Genomic DNA, 27,213 nt, shown 5'->3' with positions numbered 1-27,213 from the left:
CTGAATCCAGAGCCCATCCATGCTTCTGCTTGAAATACCAACCCCAAGGACCCCACTTGTGGGGAGGGGGTGCGTTTCAGTATCTGGGGTGATATGAGTGTGGTTGCTTCCAGACTCCTATACCTAGCGGCCTTCTCAAATTACAACTTGGAGGGTTTGAAGATACATCAATTTTTTTTTGACAGTTTCTTTTTTTTTTCTTTTATCTTGGTAAAATACTCCTAACATAAAATCTACCATCCTAACCATTTTAAGTACACAGTTCAGTGGCATTAAATACATTCGTGTTGCTGTGCAGCCGTTCTACCATCTATCTCCAGAACTCTTTCATCCTGCAAAACTGAAACTCTGTTCCCATTTCCCCCTCCCCCAGTCCCTAACCATCAGATTTACAAATAATTTCTCCCATTCTGTGGGTTGCCTTTTTATTCTTCCTACTTTCTTTTAATGCACCAAAGTTTTTGTCATGAAGTCCAGTTTGTTTTTTTATTGCTGCCTGTATCAATACATCAAATTTTATGTTGAAAAAGAGCTTTTGAGTTTTTACCTCTAATCTGTTTCTTCCTTGGCCTTTTCCATGTCGATAAATAATATGACTAACCTCCCAGTTGCTCAGATGTCTGGAAATTAATTTTGAGTCCTTCCTTTCCTCCTTGTAACCAATATGACAAGGATCCCTTTTGGTTCCACCACCTACAATCTCTCAAATCCTTCTGATTTATACCTCTAATTCTTCATTGCTAGTGTATAAAAATAGAACTGATTTTTATAATGGCCTTGCATCCAGCAACCAAGCTAATCCCCCTTATTAGTTCTAGGAGCCTATTGTTGTAGATTCTTTGGGGTTTTCTACAGAGACAGTCATGTCTTCTGAGAATACGTAGCTTTGTCTCTTTTTTTCAATCTGTTTTCTTTTAATTTCTTTTTTCTTGCCTTATTGCACTAGCTCGGGCTGCCATTATGTTTAATAGAAGTGATGAGAAGAGGCATCCTCACCTGTTCCCAGTCATAGAGGAAAAACATTCACTTTTTAACCTTTAAGTGTGATATTAGCTATAGGTTTTTTGTAGGTGTCCTTTATCAGGTTAAGAATTTTTATTTCTCTTCCAGCTTTGCCAAGAGATTTTATCAGACAATGTATTTTATGGTGCTTCTGCAAATAATATAATAATCTCTGCCTTAATGAACATGGGCAATAGTAAGTTGCACATTTCATGGTGGTACCACCTCTTGTTACAAATTCAGATTCAGTGAATGATATACTTTATAATTATAATTTTTTTTCCTTTCTGTTTTTAACTCATGCACTAAAAAAAAAAGTTTGTTTAAATATTTTAAGCACATCACAGCTTTCCACACTGCCCCTATCAGTCCCATCCAGAGTTCTCAGCAATCAGTATGTGCACTGACATCAGGGTTCTTGATCTCTTCGTATGCTCTTCTCTGCTGATGCTCCTCATCCACCTTGAAGACCAACCCAGAATAGTCCTTCCCCTTTTCTCTTCTAAGTCATTTCTTGCAATTTTTTTTCTTAGTCAAGATCTTTTCCCTTCTTGCCCTGTTTGCCTTACTATCTCTTCTGTGAAGTGATATAACAAACTCCTCAGCCAGGTTTCCTTTTTTTCTATTCCTGATGCTAGTGAGGTTTGACTTTGGGCTTTACTATGGCATTAGTTCTTTCTTAGGAAGCTGTGCTAAGATGTACTATAAACTATGTTAATGCTAAGGTATTATGGCTATTCTGACCCTAAAGAAATTCTAATATACACAGATGAGAGCATATTGAACATAAATGTAAATGTTTTCATTTAACTTGGCTTTTTGTAATCTAGAATTTACTCCTTCACTTCTAAACTCTTACCTAAAAATTACTTACATCCCTGGGGGATGTTCTTCCTTCAGAAGTGATTTATTGATTGCTGTGTGCACAGTTGTGAGTCACTGAAAAGAAATAAGAATTCAGTACATTTGGGTATGGGGTGAAGAAAAAGCTAACTTTTTTGCATACTTGTTTGTACCAAACTCAGGAAGTCCTTACCTTGCTATGAATCCTTGCAGCCATGCTCTGAGGTGTGGGGATTACCATCAACATTTCACACGCTAAGACACCAAGGCTCAGAGGGACAAGTGCCACAGGGCTTGTCAGGGGCAAGAGCCAAGGACCAAATGCTGGCATCGCAGCTTCCACATCCATGTCATACCTCCACACAAGGAGTATAGAAAGTTCTGGAAAAGCTTCACAAGAGAGGTTCATCTTTGGTTGAGGAGATCCAGGGAAGATGAGTTTTGTGTTTTCAACAGGTTATTGGGGGATATTAGTGATTTCCCCAAAAGCAGCATCCCTCTGAAGTTTGGAAAAAAATGCCCTATTACTGTAGATTGCTTTGTAGACAAGGTCTCCTTTCCAAGTGTTAAGTAAGCCTTTCTTTTGAAGTGCTCATTTTTTAACCATTCTGTATATGGTCATTAACTGCTTGAACATTCTTTGTGTCTGCCTCAGTCAGTATGTGAAGTATCATGATGAAATGCTGTTTGAAAATCAGGAATGTAAGACACTCCACAGCCCAGTGTTTTATAAACTCCTTGCTCTTGTGGCTCGGGTAGCTGAGGGAAGTCACCTTAGAAGTTAAGACCTTAGTTTGTGACCAGCACTGCAATGAGAGGCAGTACTTGGAGCTGGAGCACCAAGTTCCAATTCTAACTCCCACACTGGTTGTCAAACTGAGTTAATACACATACAGCCTTTAGAATAGTGCCTGGCCCCTAGTAAGTACTAGGTAGGTATTGAGTCATCAGAAAATCTCCAGGTCAGTATGAATGGGAAGAAGGGAACATTAGTAGTGGCTCTGGGGTCTTTGAGAAAACTGGTGAAGGAAAGTAGTGATGAATTAGCCTTGGCCCCTGGAGTCCTTTTGAGATAGTTTATCATGTTCAAGTCCATACAGGATTCATCCTCCCTAACTGCCAGTCTATTCATCTGGGAAAAGGACTGGCCTCTAAGAGAAGCAGAATCTCAGAGAGAATTGTGGAAGTCAACACAGATGCCCACAGTCCAGGCTCAGCTAAAGGAACATCAGTCAATGGCTCCTTCAAACCAGGAGCCCCAGAGCCAGCCCTGAGCAGCAAGGAGGCAGACATGGCTATCGGCAAGTCCCCAGCACCACTGGGGGAGAGGCTCCTGAGTCCCCTGTGCCAGTGCTGCTCCCCGCAGCCGAGCTCCTCCCATGGGGGCAGCCAGCCCTTCCCAAGCAGTCCCATAGAGGGGCACCATCCAGAACTGTAGGCACCTGACTGGCCTCCCTGAATCTTCTTTAAACCCTGGGAACCTTGGGCTAAAAACACCTCTTTTTATAAAAGTTCTTTCTTTTTTTTTTAATGAAAATAATATATAAGCTTGGAAACAGGGAGGAAGAAAGGAAGGAAGGAACTTTTAAAATGTCGCATAAAGGGTTTTGAACCAAATGTGAAAGTCTCCCTCACTCCCGCTCCTGTTTTCTAGATTTAACCAGAGTTGAGAGTTTTCTTTGTATCTTTGGAGATGTTTGATCTGTAATATATGAATATGTGTAAGCCTTTTAAAAATTTACATGGGACTTTTACTCCTTCATGTTTTATCTTTTTAATTTAATATATAAAAAAGATATTTCCAGCTCATCAATACAGATCTGCCTCTTTCTTTTCTTTTTATTTATTGATTTTATTAGGATTAAATGTAAAAATAGTATTTCAGTGAAATATGGACATTCTGAACTCTTATGCATGTAACAACAAAGCTAAAAGTAAATGACCACCAAATGGCATAATTAACAAGGAAAAATGGATCGATCCACAATTGAAGTGGTGATTTAGCCAAGACTTTCAGAAACTGATACAGATCAATTGGCTAAACCAAGGAATAATGACCTAGGAGATTTGAATCACACCATTAACAAGTTTGGTTGGAAATTAGAGGAACTTCCTATTTAACAATTAGAGAGCACACATTCTTTCCAAGCACATGTGGGATATTTAGAAAAACTGTCATATTACCTGGCTGTAAAGGAAACCTCAGTTCTGCGAATTTTGGTTTTTCCCTCTATTTCTTTCTAAACTAGTTTTACCAGGTTCTGTTTTCACATCTGCCTATTTCATGACCATCTAGACTGAATTCCTTTATTTCTGCTTTAGGGTATTTTTCTTGGTGTAATTGCTTCATAAGGACTTTTGCTTTCTTTTTAATTCATGATGGAAATGAAATATTGGGTATAATTCTCTTCTGCTAATGGCAAAGCTTTCCAGGTGAGTTTTCATCATTCCCAGGGAGGCTAGGCTGCTCTTTCTCATCATTTTTCTTAATGCTGTCTTGAAAGGATGCTGAGACATTCCTCCATTCCTAACATGGTGCAAGAATCATATTGCTTTGCTTCTCTCTATAATGCTTAATGATGTTTGATACAGATGGGTGTAGTTTAGTTGACAATTTATCTGACTCCCCAGTTTGGAGTGAAAGATTTGTGTCTGGCTCACAGCGCACCCCAGTAAGTTAAACAGTGCCCTGCACATCGTCAGCGCTCAGTAAATACTTATTGAATAAAACTGGCATAGAGGGGCTCAACAAAACAGATCTGGAACTGAATTGGTCATTCAAACCCCATTTATTAAAATTCTGATTCCTTATTACAAGAAGTATGAAAGCCAGGAATCTGAAGAAAGAGGGTCCCCACATACTTTACAACTCTTTGTTCAAATGATCATCTCTGTACTGAATCCTGTGTGCTGAGGGGCACACTTAATACTAAGACCTTGAGCCCTCGGTCTCTTTCACACTATTAGTGGAACAGAAAATGCCTCTTCCCCTGGATGGGTGTGGGAAAAAGGGATTTGGCAAGATGCATGCCAGCTGATCTGGCATTTGGGTTCCAAGAATTTTTCCCATAAAGGTACTCACATGGTCTAAGGCCATGTGTATGGTAAGAAAAACTTTAAATAGTATTGGTTTGAGACTAGTGTTCAAAGCTGGGTCCACACACAGGAGGGGTGTGCATGATGACTCACTGTGATGGGGCAGAAAAGTTATAACTATTTATATATTTTTTTCTAAGTTGAAGGTAGAAATTAAGGTTCACTAATAGTTAATATTAGAATGACTACACTGTAAGTCAGTCAACAACATTGGGTCGTGGCCATTTAAACTTTGAATTTCAAGGGAGGGGGACAGAGATCCCATCTCACTTGTTGATTTGCTTTTAGCACATGACTACTTTTTTTTTTTATTAAGGTATGATTGATATACACTCTTATGAAGGTTTCATATGAAAAAAACAATGTGGTTACTACATTCACCCATATTATCAAGTCTCCACCCATACCCCAATGCAGTCACTGTCCATCAATACAGCAAGTTGCCAGAGATCCACTATGTCCCTTCTCTGTGATACACTGTTCTCCCCGTGATCCCCCACACCATGTGTATTAAACATAATACCCCTCAGTCCCCTTCTCCCTCCTTCCCTACCCGCCCTCCCACACCCCTCCCCTTTGGTAACCATTACTTCATTCTTGGAGTCTCTGAGTCTGCTGCTATTTTGTTCCTTCAGTTTTGCTTCATCTTTATACTCCACAGATGAGGGAAATCATTTGGCATTTGTCTTTCTCCACCTGGCTTATTTCACGGACCATAATATCCTCCAGCTCCATCCATGTTGTTGCAAATGGTAGGATTTGTTTCTTTCTTATGACTGAATAGTATTCCATTGTGTATATGTGCCACATCTTCTTTATCCATTCATCTACAGATGGATACTTAGCTTGCTTCCATATCTTGGCTATTGTAAAAAGTGCTGCAATGAACATAGGGATGCATATGTCTTTTTGAATCCAAGAAGTTGTATTCTTTGGGTATATTCCAAGGAGTGGGATTCCGGGGTCAAATGGTATTTCTATTTTGAGTTTTTTGAGGAACCTCCATATTGCTTCCCACAATGGTTGAATTAGCTTACATTCTCACCAGCAGTGTAGGAGGGTTCCCCTTTCTCCACATCCTCGCCAGCATTTGTTGTTCTTAGTATTTTCGATGCTGGCCATCCTTACTGGTGTGAGGTGATATCTCATTGTGGTTTTAACTTTTATTTCCCTGATGATTAGTGATGTGGAGCATCTTTTCATGTGTCTGTTGGCCATCTGAATGTCTTCTTTGGAGAACTGTCTCTTCATATCCTCTGACCATTTGTTACTTGCTTTTTGGGTGTTGAGGTGTGTAAGTTCTTTATATATTTTGGATATTAACCCCTTTTTGGATATGTCATTTACAAATATATTCTCCACATGACTACTTCTTGCAGTTTCTCTGTGCCTGGTTGAGTGGATTTCTAGATTATTCTCTTATTTTATGTTAGTAAATGCATCAACAGCCTCGTCCATTTCAAAACATAACCCTTACTCTTTCAGGGGCCCCCTGGCGGAAGGAGCAAACAGAGGACCTTCAGCGGGTGCTCAGGAACATGGACAGAGAGATCCCACTGGTCCTCGTCAGTGGCAACCATGATGTGGGCAATGTCCCCACTCCCGAGACCATCGTGGAGTTCCGCCAGACTTGGGGAGATGACTATTTCAGCTTCTGGGTTGGGGGTGTCCTGTTCCTCGTCCTCAACTCCCAGTTCTTGTACGATGCCTCCAGGTGCCCTGCCTTAAAACGGGCCCAGGACCAGTGGCTGGAGCAGCAACTGAGCATTGCTAGGCAGCAGAAGTGCCAGCACACCATTGTCTTCCAGCACATCCCGCTGTTCCTCCAGAACATCGATGAGGATGATGACTACTTCAACCTCACCAAGCCCGTTCGGAAAGAGATGGCAGACAAGTTCGCCAGAGCAGGTAGTGACCTGGCACCAGAGGTGTCTGGGTGGAAGGGTGGTCAGCAGGGAGGTTCCATATGCTTCTCCCATCTCTCTGCAGCCTGGCAAGGGAGAATGGGGCTTTGGACAGGAGTTCTAATCCTAGCTCTACAGGCTGCCTAGGGCTTCTGAGCTGCAGCTTCCCATCCACAAAGTGGGGACAGAGAAGTGCTCTCTTACTGGATGGTTGTGAGGTTTAGTGGGAAGAGGCCTGTAAAGCATTGGAATAGCCCCCAGCCTACCAAGTACTAAAGCTGTGGCAGCTGCTCATGGGGCCCTCCAGGTGAGGATTATGGGGCTGAGAGCTGTGGTCTGAGTATGGCTACGTGTGCTGGGGTGAAGGAGGGTGCCTGGGCATCTTTTCTCATTTCTCTCAAAACCATGAACTTGTCCAAGCGCAGATGATCTTTAAGAGCCACGCCTCCCACCGGTATTAGACATGACCCAGGAAGTCCTGGGACGTGGCTGTTGTGGAAGATTCTGGAGCCTCATCCATTTCCTTTGGTGAGGACTGAGTGCTTCTCTAGAAACAGGAGAGACAAGTTTATTTGGTCCGATTCAACCTGCTGTAAGTTTTTAACTCATCAGACATGTGACACCTGTGTGTACACACACACAGAATGAAGACATTCCATTTCTAGAGATGTCAGCTGCCCAGGCACCCTGTGCATCTCCAGCCCCCGCCCCTCATTTCTCTTCTGGAAGCATCAGGGGTGTTCCTGTCATGAGAAGCACTGTGTTCTGAGCCAGTTCCCTGCATTATCAGTGACTCGGCAGGATGCCAGTTTTGACAACTGTTGTATCTCTTGTTTTTGGTCCTAATGCCTCCTTTCAGATCTTCCCAGAGTGTACTTAATCAAGCTCTTCTAAAATTTAAAACACATTAATTTATTAGGGGATATGGGCAAAGAGGGGGCCTGACCCAGTAGCACTTGTTTAAAAAAAAGAAATCCTGACACTCTTCTTTTCATCTGTGAGCATTAAATGTGTTTGCATTTACTTGTGAAATGTACAGTAGGCCCTTCTGTGTTTTTGGAACAATTTACAAAAAGCTTGGATAATTGGAGACATTTTCCAACTGCTAAATGGAGATGAAGTTGGAAAACTTCTATTAAGGCCTTTGAAATTTTATGCGTGCTTGAGTTGGTGCAGAAAAACCGTTTTGATGACAAGGAAATGAAGTGTCAAGATGGCATCAAGCACCACCATGGAGACTATTTTGTAACAGAGAATAATGCCAGAGAGAACACTTAATGCCAGTAAAATGATTCCTTTCATGTCAAATGTTAAATGATGCAGACGCCTTCCCTGTGGCTGCTCTTTGTTCTCTGTTCTTGTCAACACATTCTTGAGTGGCATGTGGTTCTGGATTTCCCATCTGAAGACTGAGTGCATGTGGCCCACGAGCTCCCCCAGACATTGAGACCTGTAGACACTTCAGAGAGAGCCCGCAGCTCCACAGGACATCCCTGGGGGAAGGCTGCTGCCCACTACTGGGAACCCCAGGGAAGCAGCATATCCGGGATGCACCAGTCACCTTCCTGTCAGGCCTGCAGCCCTGCAAGCTCTGGAAGGATTTGTCAGCACAACCAGAGCTGGTCTGTGTCTCAGAGGTGGACTTGAGTTTGCCTCAGCTCACAGAGACTGATACCTACCAGCAGAATGTCAATTGATTAATTTAGAGCAAAACGGAATTGCTGCCATGAGCACCGGAAGCAGTCTCTTCCCATAGGCAGAGCAACATGGGAAGCCCAGTTGTAATCAGGAGGTCGCTTACTAAGCATGAGACAGGGCAGAGGAGCTGGTTTTCTTATTCTGCTCTTAATGGCATCAGGTCTGGAACCCTGATGGCTCTGTCTCCAGTAGAGCCTCCTTCCCAGAAAGACCTGATATTTCATTGCCTTTAATTCTAGTATTCTAGTATCTCTCTCTCCTGCCAGTTTCTTAGGCCATCACTTCCTCTCACTGGGTCGTAGCAGCACCTCTGAATTGGTCCCCTGCCCCGCTGTTGCCTCCTTCCAGTCTGTTCTCCACTTAGCAGTCAGAGGGGCATGTAGCTCCCCAGCCTCCACCCTTCTGAGGCCCCCGCCCGACCCCATCATCCCTGCCTCTTCATTTCACCTGACCAACGCCTACCTGACTTGGATGCCTTCTCTGTGAGGTGCCCCCCACCATGCCCTGCTCCAGGTTCTAACAGCTCTCCTTGGTCCCAGTGGATCTGTAAGCACTGACTTCTCTGAGTCCCCACTAGGCTCAGCTCCTTGAGTGTGAAGATGCTGTTATATTCATCTCTGCATTTAAGAGGCCTGGCTCAGGTCTGAGCTCATCATAAATGCTTCATCAGTGTTTGTGGGATAAATGCAGGACTGAAGCCAAAACTCAGGCTCCTTCCCTCACTCATGTATTTGTTTAGCACCCACTGTGCCAGGCAGAGCAGACCAGGTCCTTGCTGTCACCGAGCTTCCAGGCACAGCCTTTCTGTGGCATGTTCCAAGGTGTCGAGCACACACCACACAGACTCTTAGTCCTTTGTTCTTCGGAAAAGCCACTGTGGGTCTGATCCATGCGCTGACTTTCCAGGCTCACTCAGGAGTAGATTTCTCTCTCCACCTGTGTCCCCCACTATTCCCACCAGGCACTACTAGGAGAAGGCACCATTTTCTTGGCTTATTGGCCTAAGGATCTCTGCCTAAAGCTGCTTAACCAGGGAAAAGCAGCGAGATGCATGTCCTTCCTGTGGTCACCTGTCAATTTCAGAGGCTTTCCAAACCAGGCTGTTTACTTACCAGCCTTTCAAACACAGAACAAACCACAGGCAGTGTCAGGAAGAGATGGGGACTGGATATGGCAGGCTAGTGACCTGCTTGACATGGAAGCACAGGGTTGTGGGCTCTCAGGGCAGGGGGAATGCACCCCTGACTCAGTAATGCTGAAGATTGCTTGGGTTACAGCAGTGCAATTTTTGAACTCATTTTAGAAAGCCAAAAGTTCAGTGACATTTTATAAAATTCATTAGCTTGAAGACCATGACAAAATTGGGGGTGATGATGGCAGATGGTATTTAATACTGCCTCCAGCTTTTTTTCCCCACAGCAGTATTATTCCCTAATACTATTCAGTCTCATTTATCTCCTTGTGCTAAAATGCTAGTACTCAAAAATATGTCAGGAGCTCATCAGAATATCAGGGTAGCTTTTAATTATGATAATTGTGTTGTTATAAAATATCCTTTTAAAGAGCACATCCCTCCTCAAACCACCATGGAGGTAAAACCCAGCTTCCTTCCAGCAAGCTTAATGAATAAATCTGAATCATTGTGCGGGATGAATAAATGATTTAATAACAAACATCAACAATCATCTCACATTGTTGCATTAATTTTTTTAATGGGATGAGGTAAACGAGGAGAAGGGGTGTTACTATACTGTGGGGCCACCATGTGTGTGGGGATGCGTCTGTGAATCTAAGCCTGCAAGCTTCCAGGCTCAGGTTTCCCTAGAAACGGATGCCTTCCGTTTCTAATTCTGCAGCTCAACAAAAAAACTTATTTATATGATACAAAAACGTTGTCAATAGCCACTACAAATAAACAGTTATCAGGGCAGGACAGATGCACAGATGTGAGGCCGCGCCCATTATTTTCTGTCTCCTTTTGCTTGGCCTGAGGATAATCAATTTCATCACAGCCACAGGATGTAGAGATTGGTTTTCCGCTTAATTCACCTAATACCTAGTTGGAGTCGCAAAGACAGATAGCAGATAATGAAATCTTGGTCAAACCTGGGCCAGTATCCCCATCCCTCATGTGTTTTTCGGCAGAAGCTTAATATATGACCCAGTTAATACAGACTCCAATTTTAAAACTCAGTCTTAAAATACAAAAGTCTAGCTCTTTGACTGACCTTGTTTTCCCTTGATACCTCAAAACCTTTTCTTTTTCCATTCTCAACATAGAGATTAGAACTGTGTAGTAGAGAGCCCAGAGCAAATTTGGCAATTATGAAAAATTCAATAAGTTGATCTTTCCTGCAAAAGTTAATGGGTAATTTCACAGAATTGTAGTTTCATCTCTAGTATTTATGCTAAAAAAAAAAAAACAACTAGAGAAAGAGTGATCTTAGCCTATGGTTATTGTTTTAGAATTTCAAAGTTTAACAAAAAGGTCAGGTTTTCATGGTCCACATTATAGGAAAAATAAAACATCAGTTTCTACTGTAGCATATATCTGAGTTGAATTGAAATTATTTGTTTACATCCTGATTCTTCCAGGAAATGGGGTCGCAACTTTGTTCACTCTGTAAGTCTAGCCTCTAGCCAACACTGTCACATAGCAGTCCCTCAGTAAATAAATATCAGTTAAATGGAGTTTAATTAAACTTGATGCATATCTACTTACCAGTAGAATCACAGGTATTGTTCATATTACCGAGGGATTGGTGTTTACCAACTGACTCTTGGATGGATCACTTAGAACAGGGATTGGCAAACTTTTTCTGCAGAGTCAGACAGTAAACACTTTGGGCCATGATTTCTGTAGCAGCTATTCAGCCCTGCCTTTGCAGCATGCAAGGAGCCACAGACAATAGGTAAGGAAATGGGCATGCCTGTATTCCAGTAAAGCTTTATTTATAAAAGCAGGTAGTAGGCCTACAGGCCATAGTTTTCCTGCCCTTGGCTTAGAGAAATACTCAGGTACAGTTTGATACTCTTGTGTAGACAATGCATGTGTCCAAAGCCAGCATGCTTCTGGTGACCCCAGTGTGATAGCTGCCTTACTCACTGAAGGGTCTGCCCAAAATGAGCCTCACGTTTCTCAGTGGGGGCAGGATTCGTAGGGGCACTTAACACTGAATTCTTGGCTAGACATGCATTAGAAAGAATGTACCTAGTTCATCAAGTTAAAGGACAGTATTAAATGTGGGTGGTATGCAGTTAAAGCAGAGGCTTGTGAAGGCAGTTCTGGGGTCAGAGGTCAGGCCAGTGGGATGGGTGAGGCCATGTAACACCACAGGTCAGCAGACAGGCTTTGGTTACAAACAGACCTGAATTCAAATCCTGTGGTGCTGCTCCCAGCTAAGTGGTTTCACATAAGCTGCTCATCATCTTCCTGCCTCAGTGTTCTTGTTAAATGGGGAGGTACTCATCTCAACTGCATAGGGTTGGTGTGAGACTTAAAATAAAGTAAGGTGTATATAAAAGCACTCAGCACCATGCCTAGGGCAGACTGTGCGTGATAAATGGTTGGTTGTTGTCATACGACCCTGGATGGTGCTGCAAGTTTTACTCAGGGTCTGGTCTCGTCCTTTTTTTAGAGCCGCCCTTCTCACCCCTGGGGTGCTGAGGAGTTGAGCAGGGTCTTCCTGCAAGGGGATGCTGAGAATCTCCAAGCAAAGAGGTGTGTTGAGTTTGTAGACATGCCTGCAGTTTGCTGACCTGGGATGACTTTATGTGTTGAAAAAGGAAGAACTTAGCAAATCTTTTCATAGAACCACTAAAGCAAGTGAAGGCAGACCAGAACCCTCTCGGCTCATAAGGCTGTGCAGGAAGATAGACTGTGTCTCAAGGAGTCTGAGATTTTTTGGGGTGGATGAAGAATGCATCCTATTTTGAGTTTTGTCAAATGGGAGTATTAGTTTAAGAGGTTGGGAAGCACTGAACTAGATGGCAAATTTCTGTGGAATTTAGTGACAGGATCTGACTTCCTATTTATTTCTCTATAAAGCACACACCTCACTAATTATTTTTTTAGTAAACATACCTTTGAAGGCATAATTTCATAGTCAGATATTTCTGAATGTGGCAAATGTGTCCACAAGATAATGGCAGTCATTTTATGATGCCTTCTGTTTAAAATGCAATTTAAAAACAGACTTAGGGGTTCTTTGTTTAACCAACTTTGAAGTGAGAGATCACAAGTAGTCCTCTTTTAAGCATCCCTGGTATCCAGAGTTTGGGGGCATATATCAGCTTGAGGCACATATTACCCTCTTTAATTTACATTTGGTCTTGAATTCATTTTCCCAGGTTTAGTCTGTTTTATGTTTCAATCAATTCACTATAAAACATCATGCTCCAGTCATTTGACGTCTGTGTTTTGTTCGCTATAAACTAGATAAAAGACCAACTGCTGAAGCTACATCTGGTGTGAAGTGATGGATTACATTTCTCACTTTGGAGGTATCCTTAACAGTTGGGCTAATTAAAGTTAAAATCAAGTGTTGATGGTAAATATTTATAAATTGAGAATCTGGCATGTGCAAATGTGTGCTTCTGGCTTCTGAAGCTAAGTCAACATTTATTCATTCAACAAATAGCCTGGACCCTGTGCTAGGCACTGAGGGCTGGAATGAACAAAACAGGAGAAGGTTCCTTCTCTGGTATTGCAGTTGCTCTTAAATAAAAATTAAAAATCTTATTGAAAAAACTCACTGCACCATTTCAAAAAGGAGCCCCAGGTGCATGGGAAACAGCAGGGTCTGTTTAAGTTTATGAAGTCAAAATGTATCTTCTCTTTTTAGGTCATGTTTTAAAAATAGCAATTAGTGTCATTTTCAAATGAGCAGTGGGATTCCTTTGTGAAATTGAAATATCCTTCACTTAGCTAAACACTCTTACTGCCTCAACTAGTTCAACTATTTTTTATTTACTGGACTTGCTTTCGTTTAAAAGGCATTTGCCCCCAGTATGGCCAACAATATAAGTGAAAATTTAACATATTGCTATGTAAGATATGCTAGAAATTGGGTTTCTTTTATTTTATTTTTTTATCTTACTTAAAAATGTTTGCATATTGGTGATTCATTTGGAAGTAAAAAATGGCACCCGAAGATCAGGGTAATGTTTCCTATGTGGACAGGGTGCTTTGTGCCGGTATCACAGCCCTGAGGCACAGTGGCTGTGGCTGCAGTCCAGGTGAAGAAGCCAGTCACACAGGAGTAAGGGCCAGAGGCTCTCTCTGGGCCCTGAGTCCATTTTAAATTTAAGACACGTAAGAGGAGGGAAAAGAATTTCTCTTAGACGTCTCCTCTATGTCAGGCACTGCCCTGTGCACCTCCAGAAGTCCAGGTGAGGGGTTCCTGCAGAAAGGTTGCCCAGGGAGCAGGGGCCACGTCCATGTCCAGGCTGATGTGTTCCTGTCTTAGCCATGAGCCCTGCTGGGCCGCCCTGGGCATGGCCTTGCCTTCTGCCTTTCTGCCTCCCTTAGGGGACTGTCACCTCACTTCCTCCATGATGCTACTGCAGACACCTAATAGAGCAGTTTTTCCTCATGAAAAAGGCAAAAGATGAACAGGCTTTTGGAGAGCCATGGCTAACGTTCAGTTTGATTATTGCTCACATTACCAGCAGCAGCTGATCTCAATGCCACCAGAGCTTCTGCACAGCCCTACAAGGTGTTGGTGTTCTCTCTGTTTAGTGACGAGCCAGCTAAAGTCCTGGAGGCTTAATCAGTTGTTCAGGTCACAGAGCTCCAAAGCAGGGAGAGTAATGTCTCAGGTGTTTGTGGGACTATATAAGATAATCTAATACTTTGGCCCAGTGTCTGGTTCCGGGTAAGTGCTCAGGAATGATAGTGCTGTCATTCCTCTTACTGTCAGCACCACCGTTATCATCATAAAACTATTGTAAGTGACTTAACATTAGATAAATTGACGTGTTAGAAACATCTTTTCTCCTTTGCACAAGCTCACACTCTTTGCCACTATTGGGTTGCTTGAGTGTTGGCAGAGTTGGAACCTGAGTCTTTCTGACCATGTTCTTTCTACTCCTCTGCCCACTGTACCGGGGTCTCATGTCCCTGTGACAGCCCCTTGGTGTGCCACATGTGGGTGCTAAAAACCACAGGGTAACCAGCCTCTTCAAGTATTAGTTTTATTATATAAGCTATATAAAACACAATTAATGTAACATGCATATAATAATAATTACCACTTATTAAATACTGTACTACAGGTACTATTATTATTGCTCTGATTTTCTAGACATGGAAGCTGAGGCACAGAGAGACAAACCAGCCTGGCCTCTGAACCACACTGCTGTCCACGTGAGCAGACCATACACTGGGTGTGGGTGTTGACAGTGAGATGTGAGGAGCCAGCCCTGCTTGCGTTGGGGGCAGATCCCACCTGCTCACCCACCAGGTCCACTGTGCACCTCCCTTCTTCAGGCACAGCCTCAGAAAGGAACTGCTCCAACCAGCCATGGAGGCTTAGAACCACCACTTCTAATGGAGGTCTGCTGAGAGAGGGTGGAATCCCCCACTGCTGGCCCCAGCAGACAGCAGCCTATCTTTCAGAGAAAGCCCCTTTGCAGACGGGGAAGCTGTGAAACTGAGGGGTCTGTCCCGCCCTACAGACTTTCGCTAGCTCCCCCAGAGCACAAGGTCAGGTGGACTCTATCTGAGGACTATGGGCACTAGAAAAAGCTCACGTTAAAAATAGGAACTGTAGCTTATATAAAATAGTGATAAAATTAAAAGAAATGTTGGCTTGAGACATTACCTTGAGAAAAGTGATTATGGCAATCAGTTTACTTCACCTCGGACTTGACAAAGTGTTGCTTGTTGCTGGTAGGTGCCAACTCTCAGAATGAACAAAGAATGAGTTAAGTTTCAACTTGGTTTCCTTGGCCTGAATTGTTTAAAATAATTGTTTCACAGCATCCCACATTTGACATTGTCAAAAGTATCACTGGGGGTCATTTTTGCAAGGAAAAAAAAGTTTCCAGTTTCCATCAGTTTTTCTAAGGGTCTCTTAATGAATCAATCAGTAATCCAATTATTGCCCTTCCTGAGAACTAACTCGTGTGTGTGTGTGTGTGTGTGTGTGTGTGTGTGTGTGTGTGTGTGTGTGTTTACTCTGCCAGGATCTTATTTGTCAGTGCCTTACCTGGCAGTTCCCAAAGTCATTTGCATTAGCCTTATGAAATCCTCTGTCTTTTGTATGATTTCTGACTTAACACAAACAGGCCTCTGCCTGGTTGCACAGGTTGGGTTTTTTTTAGTAGGGGCCTTGTTCATAAGCAATCCATTTGTTAATGTTTTCTTGTTAATAAATAGCTCCTTTTCATACAGCTGAGATCATTTCATATGAGCATTTTAGAAGCATAGGATTATATCACACAAAGCATTATCTCACATCATTAAAAATGTTCCCCAAACCACAGATATTTTATATTACACAGACATAGCATGTTCATTGAACTCTTTTGCCATTATTGGACACCTAAGCAATTTCTGCTTTTCCTCTGTAATAAATACTACTGTCATGTACTTCTTTGTGCACAAACAGACCCAAATTAATTCCAAAGGGCTTGCATATTTTTTTTATTTATGAATGAATACCTGAAATTGGCCTCAATAAGGCCCATTGTGACCTTGAGTCATGTTTTGCTGAAGAAGTTCAGTATTCTGTTCGGAGGAGTTAGTTGAACTCTTGACGCTGAGTTTGGGTACGTTGCTTATTTTTACCTCCATCTTTGCATTTTAAAACACTATTGCGAGGAGGAGCCAAGACAGCAGCATGAGTAGGGCAGCGGAAATCTCCTCCCAAAACCATATATATTTTTGAAAATACAACAAATACAACTATTCCTAAAAGAGAGGCCAGAAGATACAGTACAACGGTCAGGCTACATCTACATCTGCGAGAACTCAGCACCTCACGAAGGGGGTAAGATACAAGCCATGGCCTGGTGGGACCCGAGTGCTCCCCCCACCACAGCCCACCAGCAGAAGGAGAGGAGTTGGAGCAGGGAGGGAGAGGGAGCCCAGGACTGCTAAATACCCAGCCCTAGCCATCTGCACTGGAGCACAGACACACAGTGCATGGTGTGTTGGATATTAGGGAAACAGAACAGCAAAATCTGTGAGCAGGTCCCCACAGCTGATGCCCCTGGGACAAAAGAAAGACTCTGCAGCTGGACAGAAGCATCCCAGCACACTCAGCCCAGCAGCTGGGAATCCCAGGGAATTTCAGGTGCCCTAACCCCCCGGAGGGGCAGCACAGTTCTGAAGTCCCTCACGGTGATAAACAGCCTCCCATCCATTCCTCCCGCGGGGCCCACCACAGCAGGGGAGCAGCCTGACAGCGGCTGCGCCCACAGTGGCTGCCCAACCCTCCTTCGCAGCCACCCGGGCCAGACTCAGAGGCCCCGCTGGTGTGCAGCAGCCCAGCACAGACAGAAGGCCGGGACAGGGCGCAAAGGATCACCGTTCTTGCAGGAGAACACACCCAGTGCGCCTGCCTCTCCCCGCGGGGCTCTGGGCTGCCACAACAGCTGCCCCGCCTGCGGCAGCTCAGGAAATAAAACCGGGAGCTGCTCCCCATGTACAGGTTACTGGCACAGGCAGCGGAGAAGGGCAAGGCGCAGGACGGGATGTTGTTCTCCCAGCTGACACATGCACCAACTGCATACAACTACCTCTATCACCATGAAAAGGCAAAAGAATTTGATCCAGTCCAGAATTACCCAGACAACCCCCTAGAGGGAGCCTGGGGAGATAGATTTAAGCAATATTCCTGAAAAAGAATTCAAAATAAAGGTCATAACCATGCTGATGGACCTGCAGAGAAATATGCAAGAGCTAAAGGATCAAGTTAGGAGGGAGACTACAGAAACAAAACAATCTCTGGAAGGACTTCAGAGCAGACTGGATGAGGTGCAAGAGGCCACTAATGGAATAGAGATCAGAGAACAAGAACACAGAGAAGCTGAGGCAGAGAGAGATAAAAGGATCTCCAGGAATGAAAGAATATTAGGAGAACTTTGTGACCAATCCAAATGGAACAATATTCACATTATAGGGGTACCAGAAGAAGAAGAGAGAGAAAAAGGGATAGAAAGAGTATTTGAAGAAATAATTGCTGAAAACTTACGCAAACTGGGGAAGGAAATAGACTCTCAGACCATGGAAGCCCACCAATCTCCCAACACAAGGGACCCAAGGAGGACAACACCAAGACACATAATAATTAAAATGGCAAAGATCAAGGACAAGGACAGAGTATTAAAGGCAGCCAGAGAGAGAAAAAAGGTCCACCTACAAAGGAAAACCCATCAGGCTATCATCAGACTTCTCAACGGAAACCTTACAGGCCAGAAGAGAATGGCATGAGATATTTAATGCAATGAAACAGAAGGGCCTTGAACCAAGAATACTGTATTCAGCATGATTATCATTTAAATACGAAGGAGCGATTAAACAATTCCCAGACAAGCAAAAGTTGAGGGAATTTGCCTCCCACAAATCACCTCTACAGGATATTTTAAAGGGATTGCTGTAGATGGAAGCACTCCTAAGGCTAAACAGATGTCACCAGAGAAATTAAAATCACAGCAAAGAAAGCAGAACAACCAAATACTAACTAAAGGCAAAAAATAAAATCAACTACTCACAAAAGCAGTCAAAAGAAACACAAAAGAGCACAGAACAAAACACCCAAAATATGAAGAATGGAGGAGGAGGAATAAGAAGGGAGAGAAATAAAGAATCACCAGACAGTGTTAATAATAGCACAATAAGCGAGTTAAATTACATAGTAAGATAGTAAGGAAGCTAACCTTGAACCTTTGGTAACCACGAACCTAAAGCCTGCAATGGCAATAAGTACGTATCTTTCAATAATCACCCTAAATGTAAATGGACTGAATGCACCAATCAAAAGACACAGAATAATAGAATGGATAAAAAAGCAAGACCCATCTATATGCTGCTTACAAGAGACCCACCTCAAACCCAAAGACATACACAGACTAAAAGTCAAGGATGGAAAAAGATATTTCATAGAAACAATAGGGAGAAAAAAGCAGGTGTTGCAGTACTAGTGTCAGACAAAATAGACTTCAAAACAAAGAAAGTAACAAGAGATAAAGAAGGATATTACATAATGATAAAGGGGTCAGTCCAACAAGAGGATATAACCAGTATAAATATCTGTGTGCCCAACACAGGAGCACCTACATATGTGAAACAAATAGTAACAGAATTAAAAGGGGATATAGAATGTAATGCATTCATTCTAGGAGACTTCAACACTGCACTCACTTGAAGGGACAGAACACCCAGGCAGAAAATAAGTAAGGAGACAGAGACAATGAACAACACATTAGAACAGATGGACCTAACAAACAACTACAGAACTGTACACTCAAAAGAAGCAGGATACACATGCTTTTCAAGTGCACATGGAACATTTTCCAGAATAGACCACATACTAGGCCACGAAAAGAACCTCAGTAAATTCAAAAAGATTGAAATTCTACCAACCAACTTCTCAGAAATAAATTGTACAAAGAAAAAAAAAAGCTCACAAACACTTGGAGGCTTAACAACATGCTCCTAAATAATCAGTGGATCAATGACCAAATGAAAATAGAGATCAAGCAATATATGGAGACAAATGACAACATCAGCACAAAGCCCCAACTTCTGTGGGACATAGCGAAGGCAGTTCTAAGAGGAAAGTATATAGCAATCCAGGCCTATTTAAAGAAGGAAGAACAATCCCAAATGACTAGTCTAAAGTCACAATTATTGAAACTGGAAAAAGAACAACAAATGAGGCCTAAATTTGGCAGAAGGAGGGACATAATAAAGATCAGAGAAGAAGTAAACAAAATTGAGAAGAATAAAACAATAGAAAAAATCAGTGAAACCAAGAGCTTGTTCTTTGAGAAAATAAACAAAATAGATAAGCCCCTAGCCAGACTTATTAAGAGAAAAAGAGAATCAACACACATCAAAAGAATCAGAAATGAGAAAGGAAAAATCACAATGGACCCCACAGAAATACAAAGAATCATTAGAGAATACTATGAGAATCTATATGCTAACAAGCTGGAAAACCAAGAAGAAATGGACAACTTCCTAGAAAAATACAACCTTCCAAGACTGACCAAGGAAGAAACAGAAAATCTAAACAGACCAATTACCAGCAACGAAATTGAATCAGCAATCAAAAAAAACCCAAGAGCGAAACCCCCGGGCCAGATGGATTCACCATTGAATTTTATCAGACATAATACCTCCCGGGCCAGATGGATTCACCATTGAATTTTATCAGACATAATACCCATTCTGCTTAAAGTTTTCCAAAAAATAGAAGAGGAGGGAATACTTCCAAACTCATTCTATGAAGCCATCATCACTCTAAAACCAAAACCAGGTAAAGACCCAACAAAAAAAGAAAATTACAGACCAATATCCATGATGAACATAGATGCAAAAATACTCAACAAAATATTATCAAACTGAATTCAAAAATAGATCAAGAGGATCATACACCATGACCAAGTGGGATTCATCTTAGGAATGCAAGAATGGTACAACATTTGAAAATCCATCAACATCATCCACCACATCAACAAAAAGGACAAAAACCACATAATCATCTCCATAGACACTGAAAAAGCATTCAACAAAATTCAACATCCATTCATGATAAAAACTCAACAAAATGGGTTTAGAGGGCAAGTACCTCAACATAATAAAGGCCATATATGACAAACCCACAGCCAACATCATACTTAGCAGTGAGAAGCTGAAAGATTTTCCTCTAAGATCGGGAACAAGACAGGGATGCCCACTCTCCTCACTGTTATTCAACATAGTACTGGAGGTCCTAGCCACGGCAATCAGACAAAGCAAATACAAAGCATCCAGATTGGTAAAGAAGAAGTTAAACTGTCACTATTTGCAGATGACATGATATTGTACATAAAAACCCCTAAAGATTCCATTGCAAAACTACTAGAACTTATATCTGAATTAAGCAAAGTTGCAGGATACAAAATTAACACACAGAAATCTGTGGCTTTCCTATACACTAACAATGAACTAACAGAAAGGGAAATCAGGAAAACAATTCCATTCACAATTGCATCAAAAAGAATAAAATACCTAGGAATAAACCTAACCAAGGAAGTGAAAGACCTATACCCTGAAAACTACAAGACACTTAAGAGAAATTAAAGAGGACACTAACAAATGGAAACTCATCCCATGCTCTTGGCTAGGAAGAATTAATACTGTCAAAGTGGCCATCCTGCCTAAAGCAATCTATAAATTCAGTGCAATCCCTATCAAAATACCAATAGCATTCTTCAACAAACTGGAATAAATAGTTCTAAAATTCATATGAAACCACCAAAGACCCCAAATAGCCAAAGTAATCCTGAGAAGGAAGAATAAAGTGGGGGGGAATCTTGCTCCTCAACTTCAAGCTCTACTACAAAGCTACAGTAATCAAGACAATTTGGTACTGGCACAAGAACAGACCCACAGACCAGTGGAACAGAATAGAGTCTCCAGACATTAACCCAAACATATATGGTCAATTAATACACGATAGAGGAGCTATGGACATACAATGGGGAAATGACAGCCTCTTCAACAATTGATGCTGGCAAAACTGGACAGCTACATGTAAGAGAATGAAACTGGATCATTGTCTAACCCCATACACAAAAGTAAGTTTGAAATGGATCAAAGACCTGAATGTAGTCATGAAACCATAAAACTCTTAGAAAAAAACATAGGCAAAAAATCTTTTGGACATAAACATGAATGACTTCTTCATGAACACATCACCTCGGGCAAGGGAAACAAAAGCAAAAATGAAAAGTGGGACTATATCAAGCTGAAAAGCTTCTGTACAGCAAAGGACACCATCAATAGAACAAAAAGGCATCCTACAGTATGGGAGAATATAATCATAAATGACAGATCTGATAAGGGGTTAACATCCAAAATATATAAAGAGCTCACACACCTCAACAAACAAAAAGCAAATAATCCAATTAAAAAATGGGCAAAGGAGCTGAAGAGACAGTTCTCCAAAGAAGAAATTCGGATGGCCAACAGACACATGAAAAGGTGCTCCACATCACTAGTCATCAGAGAAATGCAAATTAAAACCACAATGAGATATCACCTCACAGCAGTAAGGATCGCCACCATTCAAAAGACAAACAACAGCAAATGTTGGCAAGGTTGCAGAGAAAGGGAAACCCTCCTACACTGCTAGTGGGAATGTAAATTAGTTCAACCATTGTGGAAAGCAGTATGGAGGTTCCTCAAAAAGCTCAAAATAGAAACACCATTTGACCCAGCTCTTCCATCTCTAGGAATTTACCCTAAGAATGCAGCAGCCCAGTTTGAGAAAGACATATGCACCCCTATGTTTATCACAGCATTATTTACAATAGGCAAGAAATGGAAGCAACCTAAGTGTCCATCAGTAGATGACTGGATAAAGAAGATGTGGTACATGTACACAAGGGAATATTATTCAGCCATAAGAAGAAAACAAATCCTACCATTTGCAACAACATGGATGGATCTAGAGGGTATTATGCTCAGTGAAATAAGCCAGGCGGAGGAAGACAAGTACCAAATGATTTCACTCATCTGTGGAGTATAAGAACAAAGAAAAAACTGAAGGAACAAAACAGCAGCTGACTCACAGAACCCAAGAATAGACTAACATTTACCAAAGGGAAAGGGACTGGGGAGGATGGGTGGGAAGGGAGGGATAAGGGGGGGATAAAAGAAAGGGGGCATTATGATTAGCATGTATAATGTGTGGGGGTCACGTGGGGGCTGTGCAACAGAGAATAGACAAGTAGTGATTCTACAGCATCCTACTATGCTGAAGGACTGACTGTAATGGGGTTTGTTGGGGGGGCTTGGTGATGGGGGGAGTCTAGTAAACATAATGTTCCTCATGTAATTGTAGATTAATGATACCAAAAAAGAAACCCCACTATTGCACATGTTCTCTACATTTGGAAACTAGGGGAACAAATATGAGTAGGCATAGGTCCTACATTCAAGAAGCTCTGTCCAGGGGCAAAGTCAGGGAAGAAACCAGAACAATGTAGAGGTTTCAGAGTGGGGACTTTGTGACACATTAGAGATTTGGTTGTAGAATTTAAATTCCTTTCTCCATAAGTCACATTTGAAGATATGAACGTACTCTGCTCACGACCCGTCTGATAGGGACGTGCTTTCCCTTAAGAACGTGTTGATAGCAGCGTAGCCGTGGGCGCGGATGCCTCCACATCGGGACATTTTGTTCCTTCCTTTCTCTTCCTCCATTCTTTTCCTTCTTCCTTCCTTTACTTCATGGCTGTGTCTTCATGAAATCACTCCATCAAATGTTTGCCTTGGAGGCACCCATTCCATTCATTCAGTAGGTTTGGGGCCTTTTGTATGGTAGCAGCTTTCACAGGGGGGAAATCTGACTCGTGTGACTGAGCCAGCAGCGCGTGGAAATGCTGTGACCCCGCCGGTGGCCCCATGTCCTGTCTCCTGACTAGGGCTACAGGGCAGCCATCCTTGACTTTGTTTTGGTCACAGACCCTTTGGCCAAAGGTGCCCATCACTTGTCAGAAAGGACTTAGGCTCTAACTGTATAAAATTACATAATTATAATTTTTTCTTTCTTAAAAACTGTGAAAGCAGTTCTTACAAGATGCTAATATTTGTTATCTGTGAATCATGGTAATATAAATGTTATATTATGTTTTTGTACTCATCTGAATCTTCTAAGTTTCTCAAAAAATGAAAAAAGAATAATAAAAATAATCCCTATAGTGAAATCTAGATCAGAGCTTGGCAGCCTGTTTTGTAAAGGGCCAGATAGTAGCATTTTAGGCTTTGTGAGCCAAGAGTCAGAATTAAGGCTGTTACATAGGTACTTGCATAAACCTAAATATATCCATTTGAAAATGTAAGAAGCATTTTTAATTAACATGCCTTATAAGCAAACAGACAATGGGCTGTGATTTCCTGATCAATCACCATTGATACTTATATAAAAGTAATAGTTACAGAGCCATCAGTTCCTTTCAAAAAATTATGCCAGTATCACTTGCCACATTTCATCTCTTCTATCCACAAGTGAAGTGCTGGAATCTAAGGAAGGAAAAGATTTTCTTTTTTTCTTCTTGGCTGACCGTGTTTTGGGTCTCTTATAGCACACTCTGCCTCTGATGTGTGTTCATTTCTTCCTTCCAAATTGTCTCTGAGTGGTCATAGAGATGTGGCCTAAGGTTACCCAGCCACCTTCCTGCTTCTCCGTAACTGGGTCCTGCTGGATGCCTAATGCGCAGGAGAGCAATTTCACAAGCCATAGAGGATGTCAGTGAGATCCCTGACAAGCAGCACTCTAATGCAGAGTCCTGTGGAATCCCACCCTGTCAAGGAAATGTCCCAGGGCCTCTTGGAGAGTGGTTGAACTCTATTATTTTATGAGTGCTTCCAGAACTTACATAGTGTTTAAAAGTGGATTATTGGTCTCCCCGAAAAAAAAGTTACTATTCAAAAAAGTAGAGGGTAGTATTAGTTTCTTTGGGTTGTATATGTGGCAGGGAACTCCGACTTGCGCAGCTCAGAGAGTAAGGAAGGTTGTTATGATCTCAGGTAACTAGAATGCCAGGCATGATGCAGGCTCTCAACCAGGCACATTCAGGGACCCAGATCTTGCTATGATTCTGCTCAGCACCCCCGATGTGGCTCTTCCTAGATTGGACCATCAGCTGGTAGTTCAGGACATCACATTCAGACCTGACAACCTCCACAGGCAGTAAAGGGGACTTTTTAAAAGAAATAAGACTTTTCCCCAGACCCCCAGCAGATATCTTCCCACAGCTCCATGCCCAGACCCAGGCACAGACCGCTCCCCAACCTGTAGGTGGCCTAGGGAGAGGATTGCCACAGCTGCCTCAGTCCTGTTCTGGGCATAAAGCCAGTGACTTCCCAGAGCAAGACATTTCTCAGAACAAAATCAGGATTCTTTTAGCAAAGAGAAAAGGTAAGGGCATGGATATGGGAAGGCAACCAGCGCTGTCTCCCATGGCAAGGAAGAAAGAACCCCATATTAACAACTTACTTCAAAACGAGTGCTGGAAAGTGTTGTGTCCCAAGTGTGCAGTAGAACCTGTGCTGAGGATATAAACAGCATCTCTCAAGCTCACAGCAACTCCGTAATCCCTTTTTTGAAATCGAGGAGAAACAGGTGTTCAGGGAGGTGAAGTATCTTGTCATGTGGCATTTAAGTAACAGACAAGATTCAAAGTCAGTGCTCATTCCAGTCTCTTTTTTTATCCTCTTGTTATTAATATCAGAACTTCTTTTATAAGGAACATGGAAATTCTCTGTAAATCAGGATTTACATATTGGAATTCTAATTTTCCTTGGATAATATTGACAAAGATTTGAGTTTCTCCTCCAGAACACCTACTAAGATACAGTTTATGAGTTACCATATTTTGTGTTTTCCTTCAGCAACCATCCATCCATCCATCCATCCATCCATCCATCCATCCATCCATCCATCCATCCATCCATTCATCTATCCATCTACCTCCCAGCAGTCATTTATAGAGCAGCATCTCTATTCTGTTTACTCTGGGCATGTATCTCCAGGTAAAATAGTCTTGTCTCTGCCCTCCCAAACCAGTAGGGGATCCCAGTGTGGGAGCAATAAACCTCAGGACAAAAGTAGAGGAATGTGCAAGGAACAGAGGAATATATACAAAATCTAGAAGGAGAATCAACCTGGTCCAGCTTGGCCAGGGATGTTTTCTCTAGGAGAGGAGCAAGCAGGGTCTTGAAGGATGAGAAAGAGATCATCAGGCACATTTGAGCAGGGAAAGGGCATTCAAGGCATAGGGCAGAGCATGAGCTGGCACTGGAGCTGCAAAACAGCCTGGCGTGTCCTGGAGCTGACACTAAAGCTGCTGGGTGACTTGAGTAGGGCTCAGGTATTTGAGAACAGGAGCCAGACCCTAAGGTGATGGAGAAGCATGGAAAGGTTTTACGTGGAGAAGCAGCACAATCGGGTTTGACATTTTAGGAAGACAACCTGGCTCAGTCTATCCAGGATGCATTTCTCTTCTTCCCTGGTTTTGTTCAGGGCACCAGTGTAACAGGCTGAAAACATTCCTTTCTAGGCTCCCTTACACTGACTCTAGCTGTGTGTTCCGATCCTGGAATTTAGCAAGTAGGGCTTCTTGGAAAGCGTTTAGTTGGCCCTTTCTTCTTCCTGCTTGGAACTTGGACACCATGACTGGAAGCCTCACAGCCATCTTGGTATCTTGAGGACAGAGCTACAAATGAGGGTGACAGAGCAGAAAGGCAGAAAGAGTGTGGATTTTTAGTGAAATTCTTGAGCAGCTGCAGTCACTGTGACTGCCTACCTCCTTTCTGTATATGGGATGGATAGTTCATAAATAAGTCCAAACACACTCTTTACTTGTTTAAGCCACTGACAGCTGAATGTCATCCTGGCACATCTGGGGGCAGAAAGGAGGGCAGACTGGAAGGCAGGGGAACAAGAAGACCAGTCAGCTACAAAGACTGCCCTGAGGATGGACAGCAGAAAGTGCTGTGAGTGGGTTCAGGCAGAAAAACCAATGGAACCTTCAGCCCTCCTCCCCACAGCAGATGACTGTGTGCTGGCCCAGCAAAGCCATGAGAGGAGGAGCAGACACTGGGGGCCAAAGAAGTGACGGAGTTGAGTTTGCAGTGTTTGCAGGGACTTCCGGAAGAGAGGTCCTTGAAGCAGCTGAAGAACTAAGTCTGGCTTGGGAAGTGATTGACAGTTGTCAGCAGTGGGGTGGCTGAGGTTAGGACAGAGGATGTGGTTATCCAGCAAGAAGACAAGGGTGTGGACAGAGCCCAGGGAAGGCCACCGTCTAAAGGGCTCATGGAAAAAAACACACAGATTTGGCAAATACCCTACTTTTAAGGGATCTCTGCCTGATTGCAATCTTTCTTTCCTGAGTTACTAAAGTGGAAACTGATTTTCCCAAGGTCCTCACATTTCAGTGGCTGCAGGGCTCCCCTCCTGGACCTCCCTGGCTAGAGCACTTTTTCTCCAGCAAACATCATCTCAACACTCTGCAGAACATCTCCCTCCCTTGGCTTGTCACCACCTCTGTCTACCTCCCTCAAGTATTTTTGGTGGATTTCCAATTTGATATATGAACGTGCCATCAGTCAAAACAATCTCTTTAATGAGCCTCTTGTCCTGACAGCTGTGTTTAAGATAGGGCATGGAAGCCGGGTAATGGAAATCTAGAAAATTGTCCATTCTGGATTGAAACTTTCATGTGCGCTCCACACTCCATCTCACATGCAAGCCTGCCATCTTCTTTTAAAAATAAAAAGGAAATTATGAATAGTGAAAAAGATGTAATTTGTGCAAATGAAAAAAAAAAGATCTTCTGATCCAATACTTAGAGAAGGATGAGAGGAAGGTATAATTATCGAGTACTGCCTGAGCGTATTGCCCACAGCTTCCTGCTGTGCGACCTTGGGCACCGCTCAGAGTCTCTTGAC

General features: G+C 42.6%; 1 protein-coding gene across 4 annotated transcripts in view; it reads left to right on the top strand.

Moving 5' to 3' along the window:
* Nucleotides 1-27,213, top strand: part of CPPED1 (calcineurin like phosphoesterase domain containing 1) — a 122,074-nt gene that overhangs the window by 78,394 nt on the left and 16,467 nt on the right. For 2 of the 4 annotated variants that reach the window (XM_073215558.1, XM_073215557.1), the window contains exons 2-3: nucleotides 5,603-5,693; nucleotides 6,427-6,849. In XM_073215558.1, coding sequence (XP_073071659.1) covers nucleotides 5,603-5,693; nucleotides 6,427-6,849 — 514 coding nt within the window. The remainder of the gene's footprint in view (nucleotides 1-5,602; nucleotides 5,694-6,426; nucleotides 6,850-27,213) is intronic. The other 2 variants (XM_017643236.3, XM_037000317.2) reach the window with 1 other exon arrangement.

The sequence above is a fragment of the Manis javanica genome, chromosome 10 (assembly GCF_040802235.1).
Source record: "Manis javanica isolate MJ-LG chromosome 10, MJ_LKY, whole genome shotgun sequence".
NCBI classification, from domain to species: domain Eukaryota; kingdom Metazoa; phylum Chordata; class Mammalia; order Pholidota; family Manidae; genus Manis; species Manis javanica.
Note: the sequence above shows the minus strand (reverse complement) of the source record. Positions and strands in the feature narration are given on the sequence as shown.